Genomic DNA, 24419 nt, shown 5'->3' on the forward strand with positions numbered 1-24419 from the left:
TCTCTCCAGCCCCTGATTGGGTTTTTAGTAATATCTGTCACTGTGCTCACGGCACTAACAAGAGTGATCATTCCACATTTCATCAGTATTACCTGCATCGGCCCAGCAAAGGAGTTTGGAGAAGGGGTCAAAGGTTAACCCATTGGGTAATCCAATATCCTTATTGACCAGAATTCGTCTGTTTTCTCCATCTAAAGAAGATGTTTCAATTTTAGGAGCTTCTCTATTCCAGTCTGTCCAGTATAAGTTGCTGTGAATAAATGTATAAAGATTATAAAACAAGAGCTATGCAGGGGTTGGAGAAACAATGTTGCAGTACAAGCCCTTGGATTCGATCTCCAGCAACACACACACCAAAAAAGTAGCCGTGGGCTGGAGAGATGGCTCAGTGGTTAAGGCAATTGCCTGCAATGCCTAAGGACTCAGGTTCAATTCCCCAGTACCCATGTAAACCAGATGTACAAGGTAGCACATGTGTCTGGACTTCCTTTGCAGGGGATAGAGGCCCTGTCATGTCCATTCTCTATCTGATTCTCTCTCTCAAAAAACATATATATATATATATTTTAAAAAAAAAAAAAACCAGCCATGGCCAGCCACCCTTGATTTCCATCTCCTTATACTCGCAGCCTTAATGCTTAATCCCCTATGGCGTGGGCTAGACTTAGTGTCTTGCTTCTAGTGAACAAAGTATGTCAGTCATAGGGTACTGCTTCCATAATAGCTTTCAAAAAACCAGCTCCTGACATGAGTGCTCTTTGTTGCTCCTCCATGAAGCAAACTAGATTCTATGATTAAAACTACCCTTTAAAGAGAGCCATGTGTCCAGAAGCCAGCAAGGACACAAGGGCTGTCAAGAGTGCACATTGAGTGCAAAGAAAGGGACACTTCCTCAGCTAAGCCCTGAAATCACTGCAGTTGGCTTAGTACCTGGGGTGCAGCTTCTTCAGAGACTGCCACGCAAACTCATTTAAGCCTTACCCAGATTTATGACTCACAGACACTGTGATGTAATAAATGTCTGGTGCCTTAACCTCCCATGGTTTGGGGCCATATGTTATACAACAATATGTAAGTAATATACAGCCATGTTCTACTTTTGCCTGTGTTACAGGGATTTCTGACAACTCCAACTATATGGGTGAAGTTATTACTGTCAAAATTTTTATCAAAAATCCTTGCTTTAGGGCTGGATAGATGGCTTAGCAGTTAAGTGCTTGCCTGTGAAGCCTAAGGACCCCGGTTCGAGGCCCGATTCCCCAGGACCCACGTAAGCCAGATGTACAAGGTGATGCATGCACCTGGAGTTTGTTTGCAGTAGCTGGAGGCCCTTGTGAACCCATTCTCTCTGTCTCTGCCTCTTTCTCTCTCTGTCTGTCGCTCTCAAGTAAATAAATAAAAATAATAAAATCCTTGCTTAAAAAAAAAATATATATATATGTATCTCCTTGTTGAAATCTTGAATTGGCTCTTGGGCCTATAATAAAGAGATGCAATTGTTAGGGCTTAGCAATAAAAATGATGCAATTTGTAGACTTGGGCCAGGGATTTGCAGTAAATCATCAGGAAAATTCTGTGTGGCACTTGCTTAGGGGGAACCTCAGCTTCCTACACCAGGCCCACAGAGAGGGAGAGGGAGAAAAAGAGAGAGAGAGAGAGCACCTCAGACATTTTAGTAGCTTTGTTAAGTATGCAAAATATTCACTGAACAGATAATAGCTACAAAACGATCACATTAATTGGAAATACGGTATACATAAGGATGTGTGGCTATTTCTAAAGTCCAGCTTTGTTGGGTTGGTGAACTACCAAGTACCCCAACAAGGAGAGATCTTGAGTTTCCACTCTGTGCTGAGGCAGAGGCAGCCACAGGGCAGAGCATGCAGGTATGCATGCCTTGTCATTTATTACCTGTCCCTTTTGCCAGAATGACTCCAGATAATGCACAGAGTAAGTCTTGAACAACCTCACATAGACACATTTACCACAAATGATGCATAGAGTGTCTAATGAAACAAATATGTGAGTCAAGTGTATAGAAAGTCAGCAGCAAAAAAAAAGAAAAAAAGAAAAGAAAAAGAAAAAGAAAGTCAGCAATATCCCCCAAAATTCAACAACTGAGTCTTCAAGAGGCTGTGGAAGATTCAGCCTTATATTTGAAGTCCATGAGCAGGGCTAGAGAGCTGGCTCAACAGCTGAAGGCCCTTGTTTGCGAAGCCTGATGGCCTGGGTTTGAGTACCCAGTACCCAAGTAAAGCCAGATGCACTAAAGTGGCACATGCAGCTGGAATTTGTTTGCAGTGACAGAAGGCCCTAGCATACCCATTCATTCTTATTCCCGTCTCCCAAAAGAAAAGTCCATTATAAGTATTTTCTGCCTTGAGAAGAAATAAGGGTCCACTGTCATCTAAACTAATGGTTGTGGTCTAGATTTCATCTTGAAAGTATGTCCCTCGGCCGTAGGTCAGATGACCATGGCATCCTTGCATACCAGCAGGCAGCTTCTCCCACTATGGGTCAAGCACCAACGACTTATTGGGCCTATGGAAGGAGTCCTAAGAGGGTTAATTCCTGCGGCTGGAGCACTTACAAACAGATACACCTTTTCCCATGTGGAACCCAAAGCTCATAGCTACCTTGGAAGTTTTCCACTTAGTATTTCTGAGTCAAAGCCACTTTACTGAGAAGTAAAGCTAAGTTTTCTTTACAGACTTGAGCTTCTCTTCAATTTTACTTGCAGAAGCCACACTTCAATACAGTAAGTTACGCAAGAAAGATCCTCTGATCCCAGTGATGGAGTCCTGTATGTCCCAGCTCACAGCCTTAGCAATTGGCTCAATTCCCCAGGACCCATGTTAGCCAGATGCACAAGGGGGCGCACGCATCTGGAGTTAGTTTGCAGTGGCTGGAGGCCCAGGCATGACCATTCTCTCTTTCTCTGTCTCTTTCTCTCTGTGCCACTCTCAAATAAATAAATAAATAAAATTTAAAAAATGAAAGTGCTGGAGAGAAGGCTTAGTTGTAGAGGCACTTGCCTGCAAAGCCAAACAACCCAGGTTTGGTTCCCTAGAGCCCATGGAAGCCAGATGCACAAGGTGGCACATGTGTCTGGAGTGAGTTTGTAGTGGCTGGAGGCCCTGGCATACCCTTTCTTCCTCCCTCCCTTTCTTCCTTCTTTTCTCCCTCTTTCTCTCAAATAAATGAATAAAGACAAAGTATTTAAAAAAATAAATAAATAAAATAAATACAAACAGACCAGAGGAGTTGAATGCCCAGTGAGAATCTTGGCTACTCTCAGCATCCATGATGGAGAGAAATCCTGTTGTGCTTAACACTGGTTTCTGAAGATCTCACATAAGGCATCTACTCCATCCTGTGCACAGGTCATCTTCTGAGGCCCCCCAGGGTCCCCAGAGCATCCAATTCACTACTTACCTCATCACAGCCTCGCTCTTACTTGCTTGCCATCTCATTTCCTGCTGAACAGAATGTAAGCTCCTTGAAAGAACAGACCTTGTTTTTGCCTGCAAGAATGCTTGGCACCTAACAGGTCCTCAACTATTTGGCAAATGAGTTCATTTCAGTTTTAACACTCTTGTCTAGGCCCCCCCTCCATCATATATAAAATCTAGGGGTTCCAAATCAAGTTTACAGGTAACGGGAGGACTAGGAAAGGCAGCTGACCCTCGGATTGGATCCACAGTGATGGCACGGGGATTCACCAGATCTGTGTGGAAGAGGACCTTGCGCTCGGAGCCATCCAGGTTGGCCCTCTCTATCTTATCCAGGCCGCTGTCCGTCCAGTACATGGTTCTACGGAAGTGGTCGATGGCAAGTCCTTCCGGGCTTATCAGAGCTGGAAGTAAAGGCAGGGCTGGAGTGGAGACATCTCCCAAGTTTGAAGAGTTTACAATAGCAAATACATGAGCATCTTCAAGTTTCTCGACCCAGGCAGGCTACCAGAAGAGCCCATCTTTTATCTGGCTCCTATACGAACAGACCCTGCTACCCTGATGGTACCTGTCACCCATGGTGCTGTGTGCGGGCAGCCAGCATAAACTACCGCCACTTGCTCAGTTCTTACTGGGCCTTTTTTTTTGAGAGTGGCTCATCTCATCCTAAGAGTCATCTTTTGATTCCTTACACGTGAATGCGATTGTTTACAGAAGGGCCATGGAGGGGCAGGCCTTGAGGCTTAGTGGTCCAGTCTCCCCGATGGGAATTCAAAGCTCACTCTCTCTACATCTTCCCTGCTGCTGCTGTGACAAGATGTGATGCCCACTGTCTGCTCATGCCATGCTTTGCCCATCACGATGAAACTTCCTCTCAAAATTCTAAGCCAGAAATAAACCTTTTCCTTTCAGGTCAAGTGTTCTGTCCCAGCAACAAGAAAATTAGTGCTACCCATGTGCAGCTTGAGGAGTCGTGCAAAGAACTTAATCTCCCCTATTAGGGGAAGAACAGCAGGAACCAGGCAAATGACAGTAAAATACAATGAGATGCAGAGTGTCTGCTGGGTGCATCTGCTGACCTGAGGTGATGATGGTCTCGGGCTCGGCGCCTGCCTCCAAACTGGCACGGCTGATGGTTCGGCCAGCAACATCCGTCCAGTACACCATCCTCTCCTGGCAGTCGTAATCAATTCCCACAACTATGGAGCCCTTCAAGGACCAATCATACCATCAGATGAATCAGCGTGCTCTGGATCTCCCCCCTTCCTATCCTAATGCTTTCGCAGAGTTGCTCATCACAGCACTGGGACCATGCAGGCAATGGGGTGCAGTAGTTAGACCTCCCTCCTCCCGTATTGACTGCCCATCTGTGCCCACTTTTCCTCAAGCAGAATATGCCCCATGAGGATGCTTTAAAACTTAACGCCATAAATGCTTATCAAGTGTCCTAAATCAGTAATACAGTGAGGCCCCTCAAGTGCTATTATCATTGGCAGGGAAAACAGCAATTTCATGAGTACAAGCAGACCCTTCAGTGATTAGGTCAGTCTCAGCTAAGTAAGTCTGAATATTTAATGGGGCCAAGCCTGAATGCTTTCAAATGCTGCTAATGCTTTTTGAAAGAGCTTCTCTAAGTTTCCCAACATAGGCCAACAAAATTCCTCCCTCCTAGGCGAATAGCCTCCCCGACCTAAGGTGCACTGCTCATGCCTCTTAATACAAAGCAGGTCTTCTATAAATGAAAGCTGTCATTTGATGGATAAGAAACTGTGGTCACCCAACCTTTGGCAAGTGAGGTCTCTCTCCCACCCCTTCCTTAATGCTAAATGACAGTCTTTTTTTCCCCAAAATGCCAGATCTGTAATATTTTTTTTGCCTCAACTCCACACAGGACTTGCTTCATTCCATTCCCAACCCAGCACATGTGCAAGGCCAACAGCTAGAGGCCAGCTGGCTGGCTGTCCTGAGGTCACACCAGTTCTTGCTTTGCCTAACAAAGCCTCTTGGGGCTTGGGGTGACTTGTGCCTGAGGCAGTAGTCAGTTAAAGAAACTGTCCCAGGAAGAATCTGGCTCCTGCAGAAGAGCTGGCCATTTATATGGAGGACCTCAGGCCAACAAATATTTTAGTTGAAAATCAAAATAAAAAGCCATCTTTCTGAATTAGTGATTAAGGCACTTGCCTGTAAAGCCAAAGGACCCAGGTTCAATTCCCCAGGACCCACATTAGCCAGATGCACAAGGCGGCACACCTATCTGGATTTTGTATGCAGCAGCTGGATGCCCTGGAGCACCCATTCTCCCTCCCTCCCTCCCCCCCCCCTCCCCCTGCCTCTTTCCCTCTCTCTCAAATAAATAAATAAAAATAAAAATTTAAAAAGCCATCTTTCTAAGTTCACATTCATAGGGGCTTCAATGAATCCAGGGAATCATGAGATTCATAAGCCAAGTTTCTGAGCAAAACAGTCCCAGTTTAAGTATATTTCCCTAAAGTATGCATATAGTTTATGTTCCATTTCTCCTTCAGTTCCAACACAACCATCACCACCATGCCTGTTAGAGACATGTTCCGAAGCACAACATAGCCATCTGATGTGGCTAGAATAAAAGATGGTTGTCATGAGGAAGCACTTAGGAATAGTGTGCGAGAGTTTGCTGGAAACAACAACAAAAAGCCTTGAAGCTTAAAAAGGAGGAAAGAAGCCACATCTTTTTTTCTGAACACTGGCTCCTTTTAAACTTTTTTGGGGGAACCAAATATAGTTCATTAACAGAAGTAAATATAAGCATGAACGCTTCTCTATTCTTTCTCATGGATGAGCAGGTATCCTGAGTGTGAAGTCTAGAAATATCAGATGAGTTCCCCTCATAAGTGCCAATGACTATGGGGAATTCCTTCTCTTCTCCCCAGTTAATCCTTTCTTCCACTCAGGAAGCAGTGAACACACCCTCAGGGAATCTCCATCTACGCCTCCCCAAAAGCACTCACTAGCCCATGCCTTCATTTTGGAGGAGTCAGCAGGCAGAAAAACTGTCACTCAAAGTGACATAGGCAACATGGAGAGGCACAGTCGGAGCAGTCCTCAGCTGATTTCCACTTGGGGTTCTCTAGTGACCACAGAAACCACACTGTGGCTGCAATTTCCTGTCCTTTTGACTTCAGGATATCTGTGTCCTAGACAGAACAACCCCAGGAACTTGAATTAAGAAAGAACCTCTCAGCCAGGCATAGTGGTGGATGCCTTTAATCCCGCACACAGGATGATCTCTGTGTGTTCGAGGCCAGCCTGAGACTACATAGTAATTCCAGGTTAGCCTGAGCTAGAGCAAGACCCTACCTTGGGGGGGGGTAAAAAAAAAAGAGGGATAGGGAAGAGATGGCTTAGCAAAGCACTGGCCTGCAAGGCCAAGGACAGATTTGATTCCCAGGACCCTCATGAGCCAGATGCACAAGGTGGTACATGTATCTGGAGTTCATTCACAGGGGCTGGAGGCTCTGGTGTGCCCATTCTCTCTATCTGCCTCTTTCTCTCTCTCAAATAAATAAAACAAAAATAAAAATGCAAAGAAAGAACCTCTCAATTTTCCATAGCACCACCTGTAGATTGCCTCCATATCGTGACAACTCTGAAATTCTCTTGCCACATATATGAAACACCATGAAACCACAGGAGGGACTGGGGTAGGTGAGGCATGACTGCCAGCAACAGAGGAAAAGAGATGGCATCCCGGAGGATTGCCAAAGAGCAGCCTCTTGGCTTGTGGCATGATACACAGAGGGTCTAGGGAAAGCCACCAAGCACCACCCCTGTCTATGGACATGTCATCTCCATACTGACACACTCCCACCCCTTGCACACAGTCCCATGACCTGAAGAAGTCAGTCTACTTTACATGCAATGACAGCAGGGTCTTGGCAGCATCCTTCTGAAGCCTGGTGCCATTGAGGGGCAAGTGACCAATCTGCTGGCCCTGGGCATACAGCAGGAAGGTGCCCACAGATGGAGGGGTCACATCAGGCCGGGGAGTGGGCCGAACTGTGGGGGGAGCAACTGTGGGGATACCTGTCCATGGGAAAGAACAGAGGGAGTGGGGAGAGAAAAGAGGAAGCAAAGGCCAGAGAGAGGAAGAGAAAAGTTACTTTCACATACATGAGAACCTTCAAAACTATCAACAGATGAGTTCCAGATGTTCCTCAAAAGAAATTCTGATTTTTAAGGTTTGTTTTTTCAAAGATCAATTATGTAAATCCCCGCCAATTACTAGGGAGGAAGACAACAAAAATGCTTCCTGAGAGCAAAGCAGGGGGTGGTGAGAGGCTCCTTGTTTTTAAAGGGATGAAATCTCTTTGGAGCCCCAGGGTGCTGCAGTGTTGCAGTGAGCTCCAGCCATTCTAACAACAGAAACTGCTTGTGACAAAGTCGACATGCAATGCAAATTGGGACCTTGAGGGGACCAGATTTCACATCAACTCAGCATACTGACTTTGCTCAATGGACCTGGTGAGCCCTTAGCTTCCCCCTTCCCCACCCTGCCTACAGTGGGCAGCAACCCTCGATGCCACTGAGGCACGTGGATCTTCCAGTGCTTACAGGCAGGGATGGTGCCTGGCTGCGAGCGTGTACCCTGCAGCTCTCGGCCGTCTTTGTCCACACACCAGCAGAAGTCGCTCTTCCCGTGACACTGCAGGGGGATGAAGTGGCCCAGGTCATCACACTGGGGCACATACTGGTCATCCCTGGGTGCGCCACCATAGTGCTCCAGCAGGCTCTCCCTCCAGCGTTCGCACACCGTCCGAGGCCTCTGAGTGGGTTCTAAGCAGATGGGGAAACAAACCCTTGGATTGCCAGCCCAAGGCAGTACAGCTCCAGAGCCCCATACCGAACCTCCTGGCCTTCCACCTCCTCTTCCTCCTGCCCAGTAGTGAGGCCTCAGCCCAGCCCCTGGACACTGAGCCAGGGAAGCAAATGTGTTCTCAGCAAGTTCTCTGTGGGAATGTGGAGAAAAGATCACCCTGATGTACCCGTCTACCCAGGCCAAGTGGAACTTTCATCAAAGCCTGGCCACATCAGGAAAGAACCGGATGAGGCAACAGCCCCAGCAGAACTCAGCCTGGGCAAGGGACGGTCTTACTCAAGCCAGTGGAGACCCATGTGAACATCTGGCCTGTGCCCAGGGCACTTCTGCAGACAGAGCACTTGTGCGCTTTCACCTGGTACTCAGTGGCCCGTGCGACTTTTAAAACCAGCTATTATTTCCCACTTGCTTCAAGCTCTAGGATGTGTTGCTAAGATGGCCATCTTGGGCCTGGCCAGTGTATGTCATAGAAAGTGGAACTGAAAGTCAGGCAATGCCACGTGGCCCTCAGTATCACTAAAAAGTTCCACTAAGTAAAACATGGTATAATTACTGTGAACATAGCAGAAATGGTAGTAAGCAACTTAAAACTGACTCTCGGGCAACCCAATTTCTAGAACTCAACTAGCTTTGTTATTAAGATGAACTCAAAGCTGAACACTTCTTGCAGAATCTAGCTTTCTGACACAATGCTGTCTCCTTTGTTTCTAGCATACCCCCCACATGGTTGACACTATGATTAAAGTCCTGCTAGCTTCTGATGTAGAACAGTTCCCTCCCAGGCTATTATTGCCCCAGGGTTATAGAGGCTGTGCTCCAAACACATGGTTCCGCAGTGGTTACCGAAATCACCTTTCCACTGGGGCTGAATGACCATCCTTCTTAACTTCTGCAATGCAAAGTCTGCAGAATCATGCAGCCAAGTATGTCCTTGCCTAATAGAAATCCCAGGGTACAATAGCAAAAGCTGTGCTCCTGCTTCCCAAAACCTGCTCCTCTCCTCATCGTTTTAGTACCAGAAAACAGAGCCTACAATTTTTTCATTGCTCAGATACGAAGATCTTAACACCTCTTTCTCTCCTCATACTACATTGTCAGAAAAATTCTTCTCAGTTCTACCTTCAAAAACATTCACAGAGGACTGGGGAAATGGCTTAGTGGTTACGGCATTGGCCTGCGAAGTCTAAGGACCTGGGTTTGATTCCCCGGGACCCACGTAAGCCAGATGCACAAGGGGCACATGTATCTGGAGTTCGTATATAGTGGCTAGAGGCCCTGATGTGCCCATTCTCTCTTTCTGTCTCATGAATTAAAAAAAAAAAATTCACAGTATCTTCACTTCTCGCCACTTCCACCCCTGTGCCATCCTGGCTAAAGGCCATCAGCTCACTTTGGGATCGCAGCCCAACCTTCAGGCTGGCTTCATTGTTCCCAATGATGTCCTTCCTTTTCCCAAGCCAGGGTACATTCAGCCAGCAGCTGAAATGGTGCATGCCAGGCCATTCCCCCACTCAAACCTCTCCAGAGACATCAAAGAACAAAGCTGGGGACATCACACCATGGCTGCAGCGAGATTCTTCCTCGGCACAGGGGAAGCAAGTGACCCTCAGTGCATGAGAGCTCAGATCCCCAGGGAGTAAAACTCTCTGACTTGCTCACCCAAAAGTGGCTCTGGGGTGAGAAGGGCATGCAACTTCTTCAAATACTCACTATCCCTTTTACAGGTGGGTGTGGCAGGAAGCGGCCCACACACCTGCTCCACAGACCCAACTCCAAGGAGCCGCTCTTTGTTCAAGGGGCCACACAATACCGCGTGGTGCTATGTGAATATGTGGCAGTCAGCTTCAGGGAAATGGGCCTCCAACTGCTCACAAGTGGGCGGCCTGGTCATTTCCTACTATGTGGAACAACTTCATCCAACCGTGGACTTACTTCTCCCCTGCTTCTTATTGGCAGGGGTCTAAACATTCTGAAGTTTTGGGCACAGAGTGTGCTCAGGGGTACCCCCCTCCAGCTGACCCCATTATGCAGACGAGATGGTGACCAAGGCCAAACAGCACCAGGGGAGACATCTGGGCCGTGAGAAAGTTTGCACAAAATAATGTGTCCTTATTTTAGTCATTAACATCTCAGCCTGAATCATTGTCCCTAACACATGCTTGTCTTTATAAATTAAATAGAATTCTGAGCCGTCTTTCTAAGGCACAACCCAAGCCATCTGACTTTCAAATCCCAGCAGGAGCACAACCTAGACTTTAGAGAGAAGCTACAAAGGAAACAGGATTTCCTTGCACCTTTTTTTTGGATTGCAGAATCTTTTCCTAAAAAATAGACATGGAAAAAGGTTGGGTGTCACTGTGGATCAAAGCAAGTTTTACGTGGATGAATATTAGAACCATGAAAATCCTGGCCATATCAGTTAAAACTAGCTCTATTTCTTATACACATTAAAAGCTAAACTAGGGACTGGAGCAATGGCTCAGCAGTTAAAGGCGCTTGCTAGCAAAGCCTGACGGCCTGGGTTCAATTTCCCAGTAGCCATGTAAAGCCAGATACACAAAGTAGCATCCATATCTGGAGTTTGTTGCAGTGGCTGGAGGCCCTGGTTTGCCCATTTCCTCTCTCATTCTCTCCTTCTTTCCTTGCAAATAAAGAAATAAAAAATATTCTTTTTTAAAAAAGCTAGACTAGTACTTTTGGAATTCTCAATAAAAATACATCTTCGAATGTCAAGCTCCTGGTGGTAGGCATCATTCTGGCTACAGTAGTATCAAATTGTGCCCACCTCTAACCCAGCAAGAAGCATGGTGTAGGCATCAGCTGTGCGCACTTGCCACCCACGCTCCAACCCTGGTAAGGTGACAACAGACATGTTTGCTGCGAGCACTTCAGATCCTATGGACAGATTCCTGTACCTCTTTCTTATAAAGGTGGCTGTCACAAGAAAGATTCCTCATTGCCACCTGGTTAGGCTACAGAGGGTGTGGTCATTTGATTGAATTTGTTGGATCCACTTGCAAGTTCATACTTACTTTTTCTTACTGACATGAACACATCCCTCAGACTGAGAAGGTTACATAGGAAAGCTTTTAGACAAAACGCTAGTCTGGCAAGGTCCCCTAGCTCTCAGATGTCTCACCATGGGCCCTAGCCTGACCTAGGCATTCAGCTTCAAGTCTGTCATTCAACAAGATCTAAGCAGTTGGAACATAATGTGTAAAAGATCTCTATGTCACAAGTCCACATGTCCTTATGGCATAAACATGCACACAAATGTGTATGTATCATCCAAGGATTATTTGGAGGAAACAGACTATGAATGGATGGTGGCCGGCCAGCCCCAGTCTGCAGAGTCTAGACCAAGTTCTAAGCTACCCCATCACCAATGCTTCTGCTTCTTGACCCAGACCTCAAGTGGTGGAAGGTTCCTTTCTTGGGTGGCTGACCTGGTGGTGGTCCGCAGTGAGGTGGAGTGGAGCCAGGCGGAGTCTGGGTGCCAGGGACTTCTTGGCCATTAGGATCCACACACCAGCAGAAGCCGGTGTTGCCATGGCACTGCAGTGGCAGGAAGTTACCCTGGTCATCGCACTGGGGGACGTGGACCCGTGAGCCAGGGTAGGCATGCTGTGCCTGGGCATAGCGCTGCTGGCGTTCACAGGGCTTCAGTTCTGAGACAGAGTCTTCCAGAAGCAGGCAGAGGGAGACACAAAAGAGAAATAAGAGGCACTTCAACTCCTCTCCTCGGAGAGGTCACCATCATAGTGTCCTGGGCAGAGCATTTCTTCTATAATTGAAAGATACTGTGATAATGGGAAAGAGCAAGGCACTGAGATCTTAGAATTCTGGATTATTTTAGTTCTGCGCTATCTACCTAAATTGTCCAGTCTCTTCAGTTCATCCCAGAAATCCCTAGATAAATGTAAGTGCAAGGTGGTCCCTTCCTCAGCCCTCAGTGGCTTTTATTATTATCTGAGTCAAGTCAAGACCAACCCCTGGCATCAATCGGCCTGACATCCCAAGAGACTGAAGAGAACTCCGTCCATCCTGGAGACTGAGTTTAAGTTAGAGAAGTCCCAGGCCAATGGCAGTGACACTGCTCAGTGCTGGCTAAAATCCCTGGAAGCAGTTGCCACGGGTATTCACTACTGGCTCACTAGTGTGTGTGGCTCTTGCTTCATAAGCTTCTCCTCAGCTGGGCATGGTGGTGCACGCCTTTAATCCCAGCACTTGGGAGGCAGAGGTAGGAGGATCATTGTGAGTTTGAAGCAACCCTGAGACTACAATAGTGAATTCCAGGCCAGCCTGAGCTAGAGTAAGAACCTATTTTGAAAAACAAAAATAAAAAATTTAAAAGTTTAAAAACAAATATAAGCTTCTCCTCAGTGTTTCAACCAATCTCATCAAAACAGATCACTAGGGTGATTAACCAGAGCTGCTCCTTGTTAAGATGACTGATGGATCATACTCCAGGCCTCCGAGAAGTTCAAGTACCAACTAGCAGTAGGAGGCAGCAGGATGCAACGGAAGGGAAATCCAGAGCCTAAAAGCAGGCTCAGCCAAGGATGGCTGAGAGAGACAGTAGTAGGGAGGAGCTGGGAGGCCCTATGGCAAACTGCCCCTCCAAACTTACCAGGCGTGCACTGAAACCCGTCCCCATGATACCCAGCTTGGCAACGGCAGGAGAACGACCCAGGGGTGTTGTAACAAGTAGCTGCCGGGTGACACCTGTTTTCTGCACATTCATCAACATCTGCAGGGGTGAGGAATGGGGGGTGGGGGGGGAAACAAAGGAACAGCATGATTTCACAGCACACACCCTGTGTGGCTCCCTAGTGTTAGTACCCGTGGACCAACAAGATCGACTTCAGATCTTTGGATTAGAGCACAGAAATGCTAATAATATCTAAAAGGGAACTTAAATGTGAGTGAACAAAGGAGACTAAGAACTTGGTATAGAAATCAAAGGTGGGCAACTCTCAGAATCCCCTGACCTGTGCATCTTCATCCTCGGTGAATTCTAGGAAGTTATTACCTTTGAACTAACTGTTACGCTGTCCATCATTAACTTCCTTTCAGAACTACTAGAATCATGATAAATATAGGCAATGTTAGTTTTTTTCCTTTGGGTGTTTGGTACCAACTCCCTGAAACGTGCAGAAATGCCCACAGTGCTTTAAGGGAACCGAGAAACATCTTCCATCTTGGATAGTCAGTTTGCTGTCTAAAATCTCCAGTTATCCAGAACTTTACTTGGCTTTCCAGTCTTAGAAGTGGGTAAAGAAAAATATTATCAGTGTCCTTGAAACCACACACACAAAGAAAGCCTGGGTGTGTCAGGCGTATCAGGATAAACCATTCAGGTCTCTATGTGGTAGCCTGAGGATGTTCACAATGATACTTCTCAAAAATGTCAAAATTCTGACACCTTGAGCAAAAGATAATTTACCTTTTTTGTTTTTGTTGTTGTCGTTGACTGTTTTTTCGAGGTAGGGTCTCGCTCTAGTCCAGGCTGACCTAGAATTCACTATGGAGTCTCAAGCTGGCCTTGAACTCACAGCGATCCTCCTACCTCTGCCTCCCAAGTGCTGGGAATAAAGACGTGCGCCACCACAATTCTTTTCATTTTGCTTACTGAAATTGGTTGACAACATCAACTCAACCCACCTCATCTGCCCTCCAAAACAAGAAACTGTTGAGGATAGATTGTGGAAGCTAACACCCAGCGGATGAGGCAAGCTCTCAAAGAGGACAAGAAGTCTTACAGAGAAAGGGAAAATAAACAACAGGTACACACATCTGATGTGGGCTTGACTGAACATAAAACAAAGTGTTAGTCATACCCATAGGAACAACTTGAATTGTTTTTAATGTATGAATAGTGAAAAAACAAGTGCAATGGGATAATCATTGTAAAACCTAGAAGAATGAAAAAAAAATTGTATGCCTTGGTATAGCCCATGGCAGGGACACACCAGCTTGCAAAGCTGCTTATAAGCCAGGATTGGAGGTGAGCTGGGAACAGGGTGGCTCTGTACCCTACCTCCCCTGACAAAGATGGTTAGTCCCCGCCATCTTTCTTGGAACCACATTCTCCCGGAGCATTTCCTGTACCTGAGATGCTATCTGGCAGTCATGCTGTGCATGGCACACAGACATTCTATTCACTGCACAGCAATCTTATATAGCAAGTAGTTAGTGAGCAGCCTGCTTATCCTCTGCCTTTGGAGATCTGGTCCTTTGAGTCCAAACAACCCTGAATGCTCAATACAACCAAGTCTAATTCCACCCAGAGAAGTATACCTTTGGACTTACTGGTAGGTAACCTTCGTTTCCCCTCCTCAGTCAAGAAAGTAGTTGTAGGGCTGGAGAAATGGCTTAGTGGTTAAGGTATTTGCCTATGAAGCCTAAGGACCCAGGTTCAATTCCCCAGTACCCATGTAAGCCAGATGTACATGGTGGCACATGAGTCTGGAGTTTGTTTACAGTGGCTAGAGGCCCTGGCATGCCCATTCTCTCTATCTGCCCCCCCTCAAAAATAATAATAATTTTTAAAGTAGTTGTAAATGTGTTCACCTGATTAGATATAAACAAGGTTTTTAGTTAACAAGTTGGTTACTCAAGAACCATACTGTCATCTTTATCCTTGTGGCTCATTCTATCTCTTTGAAGGACCGTGCATCGTTTTTTTAGGTCTTGAAGTGGCTTTTAAACTGGCTGTAGAACTAAAGCTTTTAGAATTAACATCCAGCCAAGTGCAGGAAACCAAATCTATTGACAGAACATATGCTAAAACGCACTTCCAACAGCAACAGGAACCCCAAGCAATGACAGGAAGCAGGAATTCCTGAGACTAGGGCCTATTTCTGAACCCCAGGGAGCAGTTCCTCACTGCTATTTTTGAAATAAGAAAAGAGGGGATTCCCCAAAGTGAACAAGCCTCTGATACCATTAAAGCCCCAGCTCAGAAATTCTGACCAAATCTGAAACAGCCACGCTCTCCGTTGCTGCTGCATGCATACCGCGATCCCTGTGAGCAATGCTCAGTGGGGTTGGAGAAAACCCCTGAAGAGGCTTATAGTGGCCCACCTGAGACACCCCTGACCCCAAAACCTGGGGAAGGGGAAGGGCCCCACAACTGCAGTCTCTGATGACCTCTGTGATAGAAAAATGAGAGGCCATCCAGTGGCCCCAGAGCCTGAGCCAGATATGGCCTTTCGTTAGGAACACAAACACCAAGGGTCAGAGCTTCTTTTCAGGTGGCAATGACCTTGGGATGACTCAGAAGGCACCATAGTGCTGAGAAGTGACAGAGGGGTGCTCAGCACTGCAATATCTCTAGCACACCTTCTAAGGCCTTCAGGGTCCACTGCGGAAGAGGTGGCAGAAAGAATGTAAGAGCCAAAGGAAGGGTAGGACTCCTTACAACATGCTCTTCCAAGACACAAAATGGCCTGGATATCCATGACCTCACAGCACCTGACACTACCTACACAAGACCATCAAAATAGGAGGAAAAGATGATGATATCAAAATGAAAAAGATAGACTGATTGAGAGGGGGAGGGGATATGATGGAGAGTGGAGTTTCAAAGGGGAAAGTGGGAAGAGGGAGGAAATTACCATGGGATATTGTTTACAACCATGGAAGTTGTCAAAAAAAATCTGTCATAAAACAAAAAAGAACATTTCTCCATCTCACAGGATGTCAGACAGAAAATAGGGAAGGGTTTTCCACCCCTTGGCAGAGCAGGAGCTTTTCATATTATAATATCACTCTGGTGGAGATGCCACCTAAGTCCCTGGCAGGGATGTGTGGGGGCTGATGGAAGACTGAGGGCAGGACAGGAGCTCTAATGAGTGGCAGAGCCTCTTGCACACAGGCAAGGCAAGACTGCTCAGTACACTACAACCCGCTCCTCCACCATCTATTAAGCTGCTAGAGACTATCTGGGGCTCAGGAGATGGCTCAGTAGACAAAGCGTTTGTTGCACAAATGTCAGTACCTGAGTTCAGATCCCCAAGGTCCCCCAGAAGCCAGACAGTGTACTGTGAGGAACATCGATAATCCCAGTATACCTACAGCAAGAAGGGAAGCAGAGACAAGAGAATCGCCAGAAAACTCACAGGCCAGCAGCCTGGTGAGCATAGTGGTGATCCAGGAGTCCCGCCTCAAACAAGGTGGAAGTTGAGGACCGCCACCTGGCCTCCACGTACGAACTGTGGCATGTGCATGAACAAATAAAAGGCAGGGAGAGGGAAAAGGAAACTGTTTAGAAATGTGTTTAGAGCAGTTTGGAGCTCATGCACTAGTGTTTCAACATCCTTTTCTGTTCTGATTCTGGGCATAAGCAGCTGGAACCCCTTGGAAACAAACCCCATCACCAAATGATCCAACTATTCCAGCCTAATGTAATTGTCTGGCACCAATTAATCTCGGTCCCACTCAGGCTTTGCTCCACAGGCCCTTACTGGCTCTCTGCTTCTCACCTGTGCAGTCACATACACGTGCTCTGCTGGCAGTGCCTGTGTGGCATGTGGCATCCCCCCCCCTCGACCTGTAAGTGTAATAAATATCCTCCCAAGCCTTGTTCCCACCTCCTCCTACATCCACATCCATTACCCCTCACATACATCTAAATGCAAAAAAAAAATCATGAGAAGAATACCCATACCTCCACTCATCCCCCTCCTGAGTGATGATGTTAACCGGCCCTCTGTGCCCTGGCTCCCTCAATTCACACTTGCTCTCCCACAAGACAATCTGCTCTTCCACTTGCAAAGTCCACAGGAGATGGAGGGAAGGTGGAAAAGACTTAACTCTATTTGGATAAAAGTCTCCTGCAAGTGACTCAGAACAGACAGAATCCAGATCCAAGTGCAGCCTCTCCAGGGAGCCTGGTTCTTAACAAACCATGACAGAGAAAACCCCACACATCCTCTTATGGTAATTCTGGCAGAGTAAAAATGTGCACACTTCAAAAATGCCCACTTCCCACAACACAGATCCTCCATCAAGGATCCTTTGCTCAAAGACACGCACACTACCTTTAGATCTGAGCATACACACACGTATTACATGCTTATAGGTGAATTCTGTGCATTACTTTCACAATTAGCCTAGCCTACTTCATGTAGGGTCTTTAGGAAAGAGACTGTTCTCTATTCCAAAGAGAAGCTTGGAGGCCACCACACCCTACTGACTGTGGTTGTGATAGGGAGACTCTAAGATGGCCACCAATGACCCCTAACTCATGATATGCATAGTCTAGCCCATCCCCTTAGGAAGTTGCTTGTAACCGATACAGTAAAGCAACATTGTGGGAATGGCATCTTTGAGATGATGCCCTCCATCTGGCTTGCAGACTCATCTTACTGGCTCTTTCATAAAGCAAGCTATCGTGGTAGAGGCCCATGTGGCAGGCAACTAAAGGGCACAACAACTAGCAAGGAGCTGAGGCTCTCAGTCCAACAACTCCAATGTGTGTGCGTAACCAGAAAACGTTCCTTCCCTGGTGGGCCTTTCAGGTGACCTCTTGTCCTGGGCCTCACTAGGGGTCCAAGACAGAGGAACCAAGCCACACCTCAGATCCCTGATCCACAGAATACAGATGCAATTTGTTTTAACCCTACATAGCGGGGCCATTTGTTGTGCAGCAATTTGACAATACACTTGGGGGCTGGAGAGATGGCTTAAGGATTAAGGCACTGGCCTGCGAAGCCTAAGGACTCATGTTCGACCCTCCAGGTCCCACGTAAGCCAGATACACAAAGTGATGCAAGCATGCAAGTTTGCACATGCACACAGGGAACTCACTCAGCTCAAGTTCAAGTGCAGTGGCTGGAGGCCCTGGCAAGCCAATTCTCTCTCACAGTCTTTCTTGCTCTAGTTCTCTCTCTCTCACGTTAAAAAAAAAAAAAAAAAGCCAGTCCGTTGCACTTACCTAAAAAACAAAATGAAAATACACTTGGAGCTGGGTAAGGTGGTGTACACCTTTAATCCCAGCACTTGGGAAGCAGAGGCAGGAGGAGTGCCTTGAGTTCAAGGCCACCCTGAGACTACATTGTGAATTTCAGGTCATCCTGGACTAGAGTGAGACCCTACCTAAAGAAAAAAAAGGGGGGCTGGAGAGATGGCTTAGCGATTACGTGCTTGCCTGTGAAGCCTAAGGACCTCGGTTCGAGGCTCAATTCCCCAGGACCCACATAAGCCAGATACACAAGCAGGTGCATGTGTCTGGAGTTTATTTGCAGTGGCTGGAGGCCCTGGCATGCCCATTCTCTCTCTCTATCTGCCTCTTTGTCTGTTGCTCTCAAATAAATAAATAAAAATAAAACAAAGAAAAAAATACACCTGGCTTGGCAGGTGAGTTCTAGTGTGAATCCTGAAAGTAGAGGACCAGAGATAAAATAAGGACTATCACCAATGTCAGAAATAATTGACAGAGAAATAATAACCACAAGTGGAAATACTCTAAGACTTTAAACATGCACATGCAGCCAACTTCAGTCTTCGTACAATCCCAGAAATTATGTAAGTCTTGCAGAACAAGTGCAACCAAAAGGAGAGAAAATTATTCTAGAAGAGATTAAAGCAAGAAATATTCATCCTGAATTGCCATTCTGATGAGTAATATTCATTTCACACAGACTGGAATTAATTTTAGTTACTTGGCTTAAGAGCTAAGGAATTAACTACCTTAAAAGTACCCTCTCGGGCTGGAGAGATGGCTTAGAGGTTAAGCATTTGTCTCTGAAGCCTAAGGACCCCGGCTCAAGGCTCGATTCCCCAGTACCCATGTTAGCCAGATGCACAAGGGGGTGCATGCGTCTGGAGTTCGTTTGCATTGGCTGGAAGCCCTGGTGCGCCCATTCTCTCTTTTACTCTTTCTTTTTTTCTTTTTCTTTTCTTTTTTTTTTAATTTAATTTATTAGTTTTCTTTTCAGTAAATACAGGCAGTTTGGTACCATTATTTAGGCTCATCTGTGATCTACCCCCTCCCATTAGACCCTCCTTATTATTGAAAATGGGTCGTGCATTGTGGAGTTAGCCCCCAGTTATTAGTATGATAAATGTCTCTGAAAATCATGACCCAACATCTTTTACTCTTTCTATCTCCCTCTTTCTCTGTCTGTTACTCTCAAATAAATAAATAAAAATGAACAAGAAAAAAAATTTTTTTTAAAGTACCCTCTCTGCTGACCTGAGCAGCCTTACATTTAAATATAAAACTCAAGCTGGGCGTGTGTGATGTGCCTTCTCAGGAAGCAAAGGTGCCTGAGCTAGAGCAAGAGTCTACCTTGAAAAACCAAAAATATAAAAATAAAAAAATAAAACTCTGCAGACAGCATTTTTGCTCTTGTTGCATTCTTCTTTCTTACACCTGACCAAGGTCAAATTAAATGGAGTAAATTCTACAAAGGTTAAAAAGCATCACTCCCACTGATGGACCTGGGCACCTCTTATCCTCCTTACAGATGCGGGGGGGTGGGGTGGAGGAATACTGCCAATATAAACAGATGCTAATGCATAACTTATCTCCCAATATCTTCTCCAAGAAGTCTCTCCTCCATACTTCACACAGTGTTTTATAAAACCAGTATACTAGAATGCAAGGCGAACCATTCAAGCCTTGTCAGAAGCGTGAGGTTATTTCAAGATCAAGACCACATTTAACAGTATAAATGCTCATGAAACTAGATAGTTCGTTAATATAAATAAAGGTCATTCGGCAAAGCTACATGAACTTCTATGGGGTTTCTAAATCTACCCAGTGATACTTGTCAGTGACACACACAGTTATGGTAAAGTGAGACATCAATGATGAAAGGTAGGAAGCATTTGGAAATTGGGAAAGGGCCTATCTTGGGGTGACCAAGCTAAAGAGCAAGTGTTTTTCCATTCTTCGAATTGCTTTTGGCATCTGCCACCACATGCCTGGGCTCTGAGCTGATATGTGATAAAGCAGCCTAGCAACTCCTGGGAGCTTCATAGCCAATCTAACTGCATGGGCGCCCCACCCGCAGATGGCTGATGAACGATGAGGGGAAGAGAAACTTAGAAAGAATTGTATTGCGAGTCCATCCTACACTAACTCAGAGAATCAAAATGTCACAAGCTGGCACCAACACTCCAGGGACATCTCCAAGGATAACCGTAAGTGCTCACCAGTCCTGTGCCAGAGGATCAACTCTGGCCTTTCTTTCTGACCCTAAGGATGCCGTCTCTTTTTTGGCAATCCCAGGGCCATTTAAGTTGAAGGAGGGGGGCGGTCATGACTATGTGGAAATGCGCATCCAAAGGAATAATTCAGGGCCCCAAGGCTTACCCAAAGGTACCCACCGGAACACTGATGCCCAGTGCCAATGTAGCCTGGCAGACAGGCACAGCTGAAGGAGCTGCCTCCATGATGAATGCACCGGGCCGCCTCTACAGGAGCACAGGTGTGACTGCCATCCTCACAGGGGTTGGAAGCTGGAGCAATCACTGAAAAGAGAAGGAAGATGCTCAGGAACTCAAACCTGAAGCGGGCGAGTCTTTCCCCTCACAGCACTGCTCACAGACCTACAACATCTCTGGCTCATAAAAAAAAAAAAAAAAACAAGGTCTTAGGCTCTGTCCCACAACCAGAATCTCAATTTTAGCAAGATTCCACCCAGAGGGCTCACATGCATATTACAGTTGAGAAGAACTTGTGTGGCTTTGTACTTAAATATTAGGCATGGGGCTGGAGAGATGACTTAGTGGTTAAGACACTTGCCTGCAAAGCCTAATGACCCAAATTCAATTCCCCAGTACCCACGTAAAGCCAGATGCACAAGGTGGTGCATGTGGCTAGAGTTCATTTGCAGTGGCTAGAGGCCCTGATGCGCCCATTCTCTCTCTCTCTCTCTCTCAAATAAATAAAATATTAAAAAACATCTACTCTCACTGCTACTTTGTCCTCCTACTGGAAAGTGGGTATTTCTTCTACCATTGGCTAGATCCAACAATGGGGCGAGTTTGGAATTCTAGTTCTTTTGGATCCATTCTTTGGTCTGAAGTAGGTTTTAGAACCCTACAGAGGGTGTATTTACTGTGGTTGGGGCTCTCTGGCTCTTTACACGAGATGGGCACCTTACAACCTGAGTGTTCTCTCAGCTGAGGCGGCCAGGAATCCACCTGAGAAAATACTCCAGCATGCAACACAAAAGGTTTCTAAGTGAGGGAAAACCATGATCAGCACACCAACAGCACTGAACTGAACTGTTCCCGTGGATTCCTTCAATGCCTATCTTGTTTTCAAAAACAAACAAACAAAAAAAACCACAGAGCAGAGCTTTTGCACAGCAGTAGAGACATCAGTGGATGACAACACAGGATCCAGCCCCATTTTGGCTGGAGGAGGGTTTTTGTTTTGTTTTTGTTTTTTTTTTGACACTCACAGATGCAAGTGTGCTGGTCATCTGCAAACTCGTAGCCGCTGCGGCAATCACACCTGTAGCTTCCCAGCAAGTTGATACACATGGAGTTGGGGCCACAGCGATGGAAGCCAGTGGAGCATTCGTCTACATCTAAGAGGAAACACAACACAGAGTGGAAGGTCTGACAACTGTCTCCCCACTGTGAGGCTTCAATGAGACTGTGAATGGACTGAAACAGGAGAAGAACTTGGGACTTGGGACTTCTAAGCATCAGGTATGAACGCAAGTTGCAGATACTCTCAAGTTGCAGATTAAATACTTTCCAAGGGAAGTCATAGGAATACTATTTTTGAATAACAATTTTAGAAATTCTTCAAATGTTAGGGGGAAAAATCGAGGAACTGGAGAGATGGGTCAGCTATTAAAAGTGCCTGCTCGCAAAGCCTGACGGACCATGTTCAATTCCCCAGTACCCATGTAAACCTGGATGCACAAAGTGGCAGATGGATCTCTCTGGAGTTTGTCTGCGGTGGCAGGAGGCCCTTACATGCCTATTCTTATTCTCTCTGTCTCTCTCTCCAAATGAGTAAATAAAACATTAAAAAGTAAACTTAGAAAAAAAGAACATACTGAAACAATTTTGTTTTACCCCAGCAGAGATGAGAACCTTTATAGCATCAGATTCAGGTATGCAAAGGGAAGTCCTGATTGGTGTGTAGATTTGAAGAGTGAACCCCAGGGCCAGCCCACGTGGATGATTTTTTTTGGTATTGTATATATGTAAGTAGAAGAATAGATTAGTGGGGGTAAAAAGACCTAAGTGAGGTCAGGGAAAGAAACTGAATAAAGATGGCGGGAGGGCAAATCAAAATCTAAGAGGATATAAATAAACCATATAGAAACCTACTTTTTTGGACAATGGAACACTCAGGTGTCATAGATTGTTACTAGAAAATTTTCAGTGCCAGGGATGGGATACCTTCCAGTGAGTTGTTGGCCAGGGAGGTCCCTGATGCCCCCAAAACATTACAGGCCATTGCCGAGGCCTTTGGTTTCCTACCAGGAATAGATGGTAAGACCCTAGTGCTGAAGACTCCACATACTTGGGCTGCAAGGCCACTGAGAAATCCTGCTGGAACTGAGCTGAAAACCTCCTCCATGTAGACTAATTGACAGAAAGCTGGAAGAAGCCATTCTGCAGGCAGTTCAATGGGAGAGAGAGAAATCACCAGTGAAGATACTCAACAGTGGACACTGCAAGACTTACATTTGGCCAGCCAGGCCAAATGAGCCAATGGGTGCAATAGTGGCACATCTTCTACTAGCAAGCTGTTAGAGCTGATCAAAACCTACAGCAATGTAGCAGGATACAAAATAAATACACAGAAATCAGTAGCCTTCATATATGCTAACAACAAACACACAGAGGATGAAATCAGAGAATCACTCCCATTCACAATTGCATCAAAAAAAAATAAAATACCTTGGAATAAACCTAACCAGGGAAGTAAAGAATCTATACAATGAGAACTTTAAAACACTCAAGCGAGAAATTGCAGAAGACACTAGAAAGTGGAGAAACATCCCTTGTTCCTGGATTGGAAGAATCAGTATCGTGAAAATGGCAATCTTACCTAAAGCAATCTACACATTTAATGCAATCCCTATCAAAATTCCAAAGGCTTTCTTCATGGAAATAGAAAAAACAATCCAAAAATTCATTTGGAATCACAAAAAACCTCGAATATCTAAAATAGTACTGAGCAACAAAAAAGAGGCTGGTGGTATCACCATACCTGATTTTAACCTATACTACAGAGCCATAGTAACAAAAACAGCATGGTACTGGCACAAAAACAGACATGTAGATCAGTGGAACAGAATAGAGGACCCAGATGTAAGCCCAAGTAGCTATAGCCACCTGATATTTGATAAAAATGCCAAAAATACTCATTGGAGAAGAGACAGCCTCTTCAGCAAATGGTGTTTTGAAAACTGGATAAATATCTGCAGAAGGATGAAAATAGATTCTTCTCTCTCGCCATGCACAAGAATTAAGTCCAAATGGATTAAAGACCTTAACATCAGACCGGAAACTTTGAAACTGCTAGAGGAAAAAGTAGGGGAAACCCTTCAACATATTGGTCTTGGCAAAGACTTTCTGAATACAACCCCAATTGCTCAGGCAATAAAACCACAGATTAACCACTGGGACCTAATGAAATTACAAAGATTTTGCACCGCAAAGGACACAGTGAAAAAAGCAAAGAGGCAACCTACAGAATGGGAAAAAATCTTCGCCAGCTATATATCTGATAGAGGATTAATATCTAGGATATACAAAGAACTCAAAAAGTTAAATAATAAGGAATCAAACAAGCCAATCAAAAAATGGGCTATGGAGCTAAATAGAGAGTTCTCAAAGGAAGAAATACGAATGGCATATAAGCATCTAAAAAAATGTTCTACGTCACTAGTCATCAGGGAAATGCAGATTAAAACTACATTGAGATTCCATCTCACTCCTGTCAGATTGGCCACCATCATGAAAACAAATGATCATAAATGTTGGCGGGGATGTGGAAAAAAAGGAACCCTTCTGCACTGCTGGTGGGAATGCAATCTGGTCCAGCCATTGTGGAAAACAGTGTGGAGGTTCCTAAAACAGCTAGAGATTGATCTACCATATGACCCAGCTATAGCACTCCTAGG

General features: G+C 45.6%; 1 protein-coding gene across 2 annotated transcripts in view; it reads right to left on the minus strand.

The window, feature by feature from the left end:
* The window catches only part of Nid2 (nidogen 2), an 82499-nt gene that overhangs the window by 4240 nt on the left and 53840 nt on the right, over positions 1 to 24419 (minus strand). For both annotated transcript variants that reach the window (XM_045153862.1, XM_045153863.1), the window contains exons 10-18: positions 21729 to 21857; positions 20647 to 20790; positions 12938 to 13057; positions 11754 to 11987; positions 8043 to 8264; positions 7345 to 7514; positions 4532 to 4661; positions 3685 to 3856; positions 93 to 250 (exon numbers count right to left, since the gene is read on the minus strand). In XM_045153862.1, coding sequence (XP_045009797.1) covers positions 93 to 250; positions 3685 to 3856; positions 4532 to 4661; positions 7345 to 7514; positions 8043 to 8264; positions 11754 to 11987; positions 12938 to 13057; positions 20647 to 20790; positions 21729 to 21857 — 1479 coding nt within the window. The remainder of the gene's footprint in view (positions 1 to 92; positions 251 to 3684; positions 3857 to 4531; positions 4662 to 7344; positions 7515 to 8042; positions 8265 to 11753; positions 11988 to 12937; positions 13058 to 20646; positions 20791 to 21728; positions 21858 to 24419) is intronic.

Source organism: Jaculus jaculus, chromosome 7 (genome assembly GCF_020740685.1).
Source record: "Jaculus jaculus isolate mJacJac1 chromosome 7, mJacJac1.mat.Y.cur, whole genome shotgun sequence".
NCBI classification, from domain to species: domain Eukaryota; kingdom Metazoa; phylum Chordata; class Mammalia; order Rodentia; family Dipodidae; genus Jaculus; species Jaculus jaculus.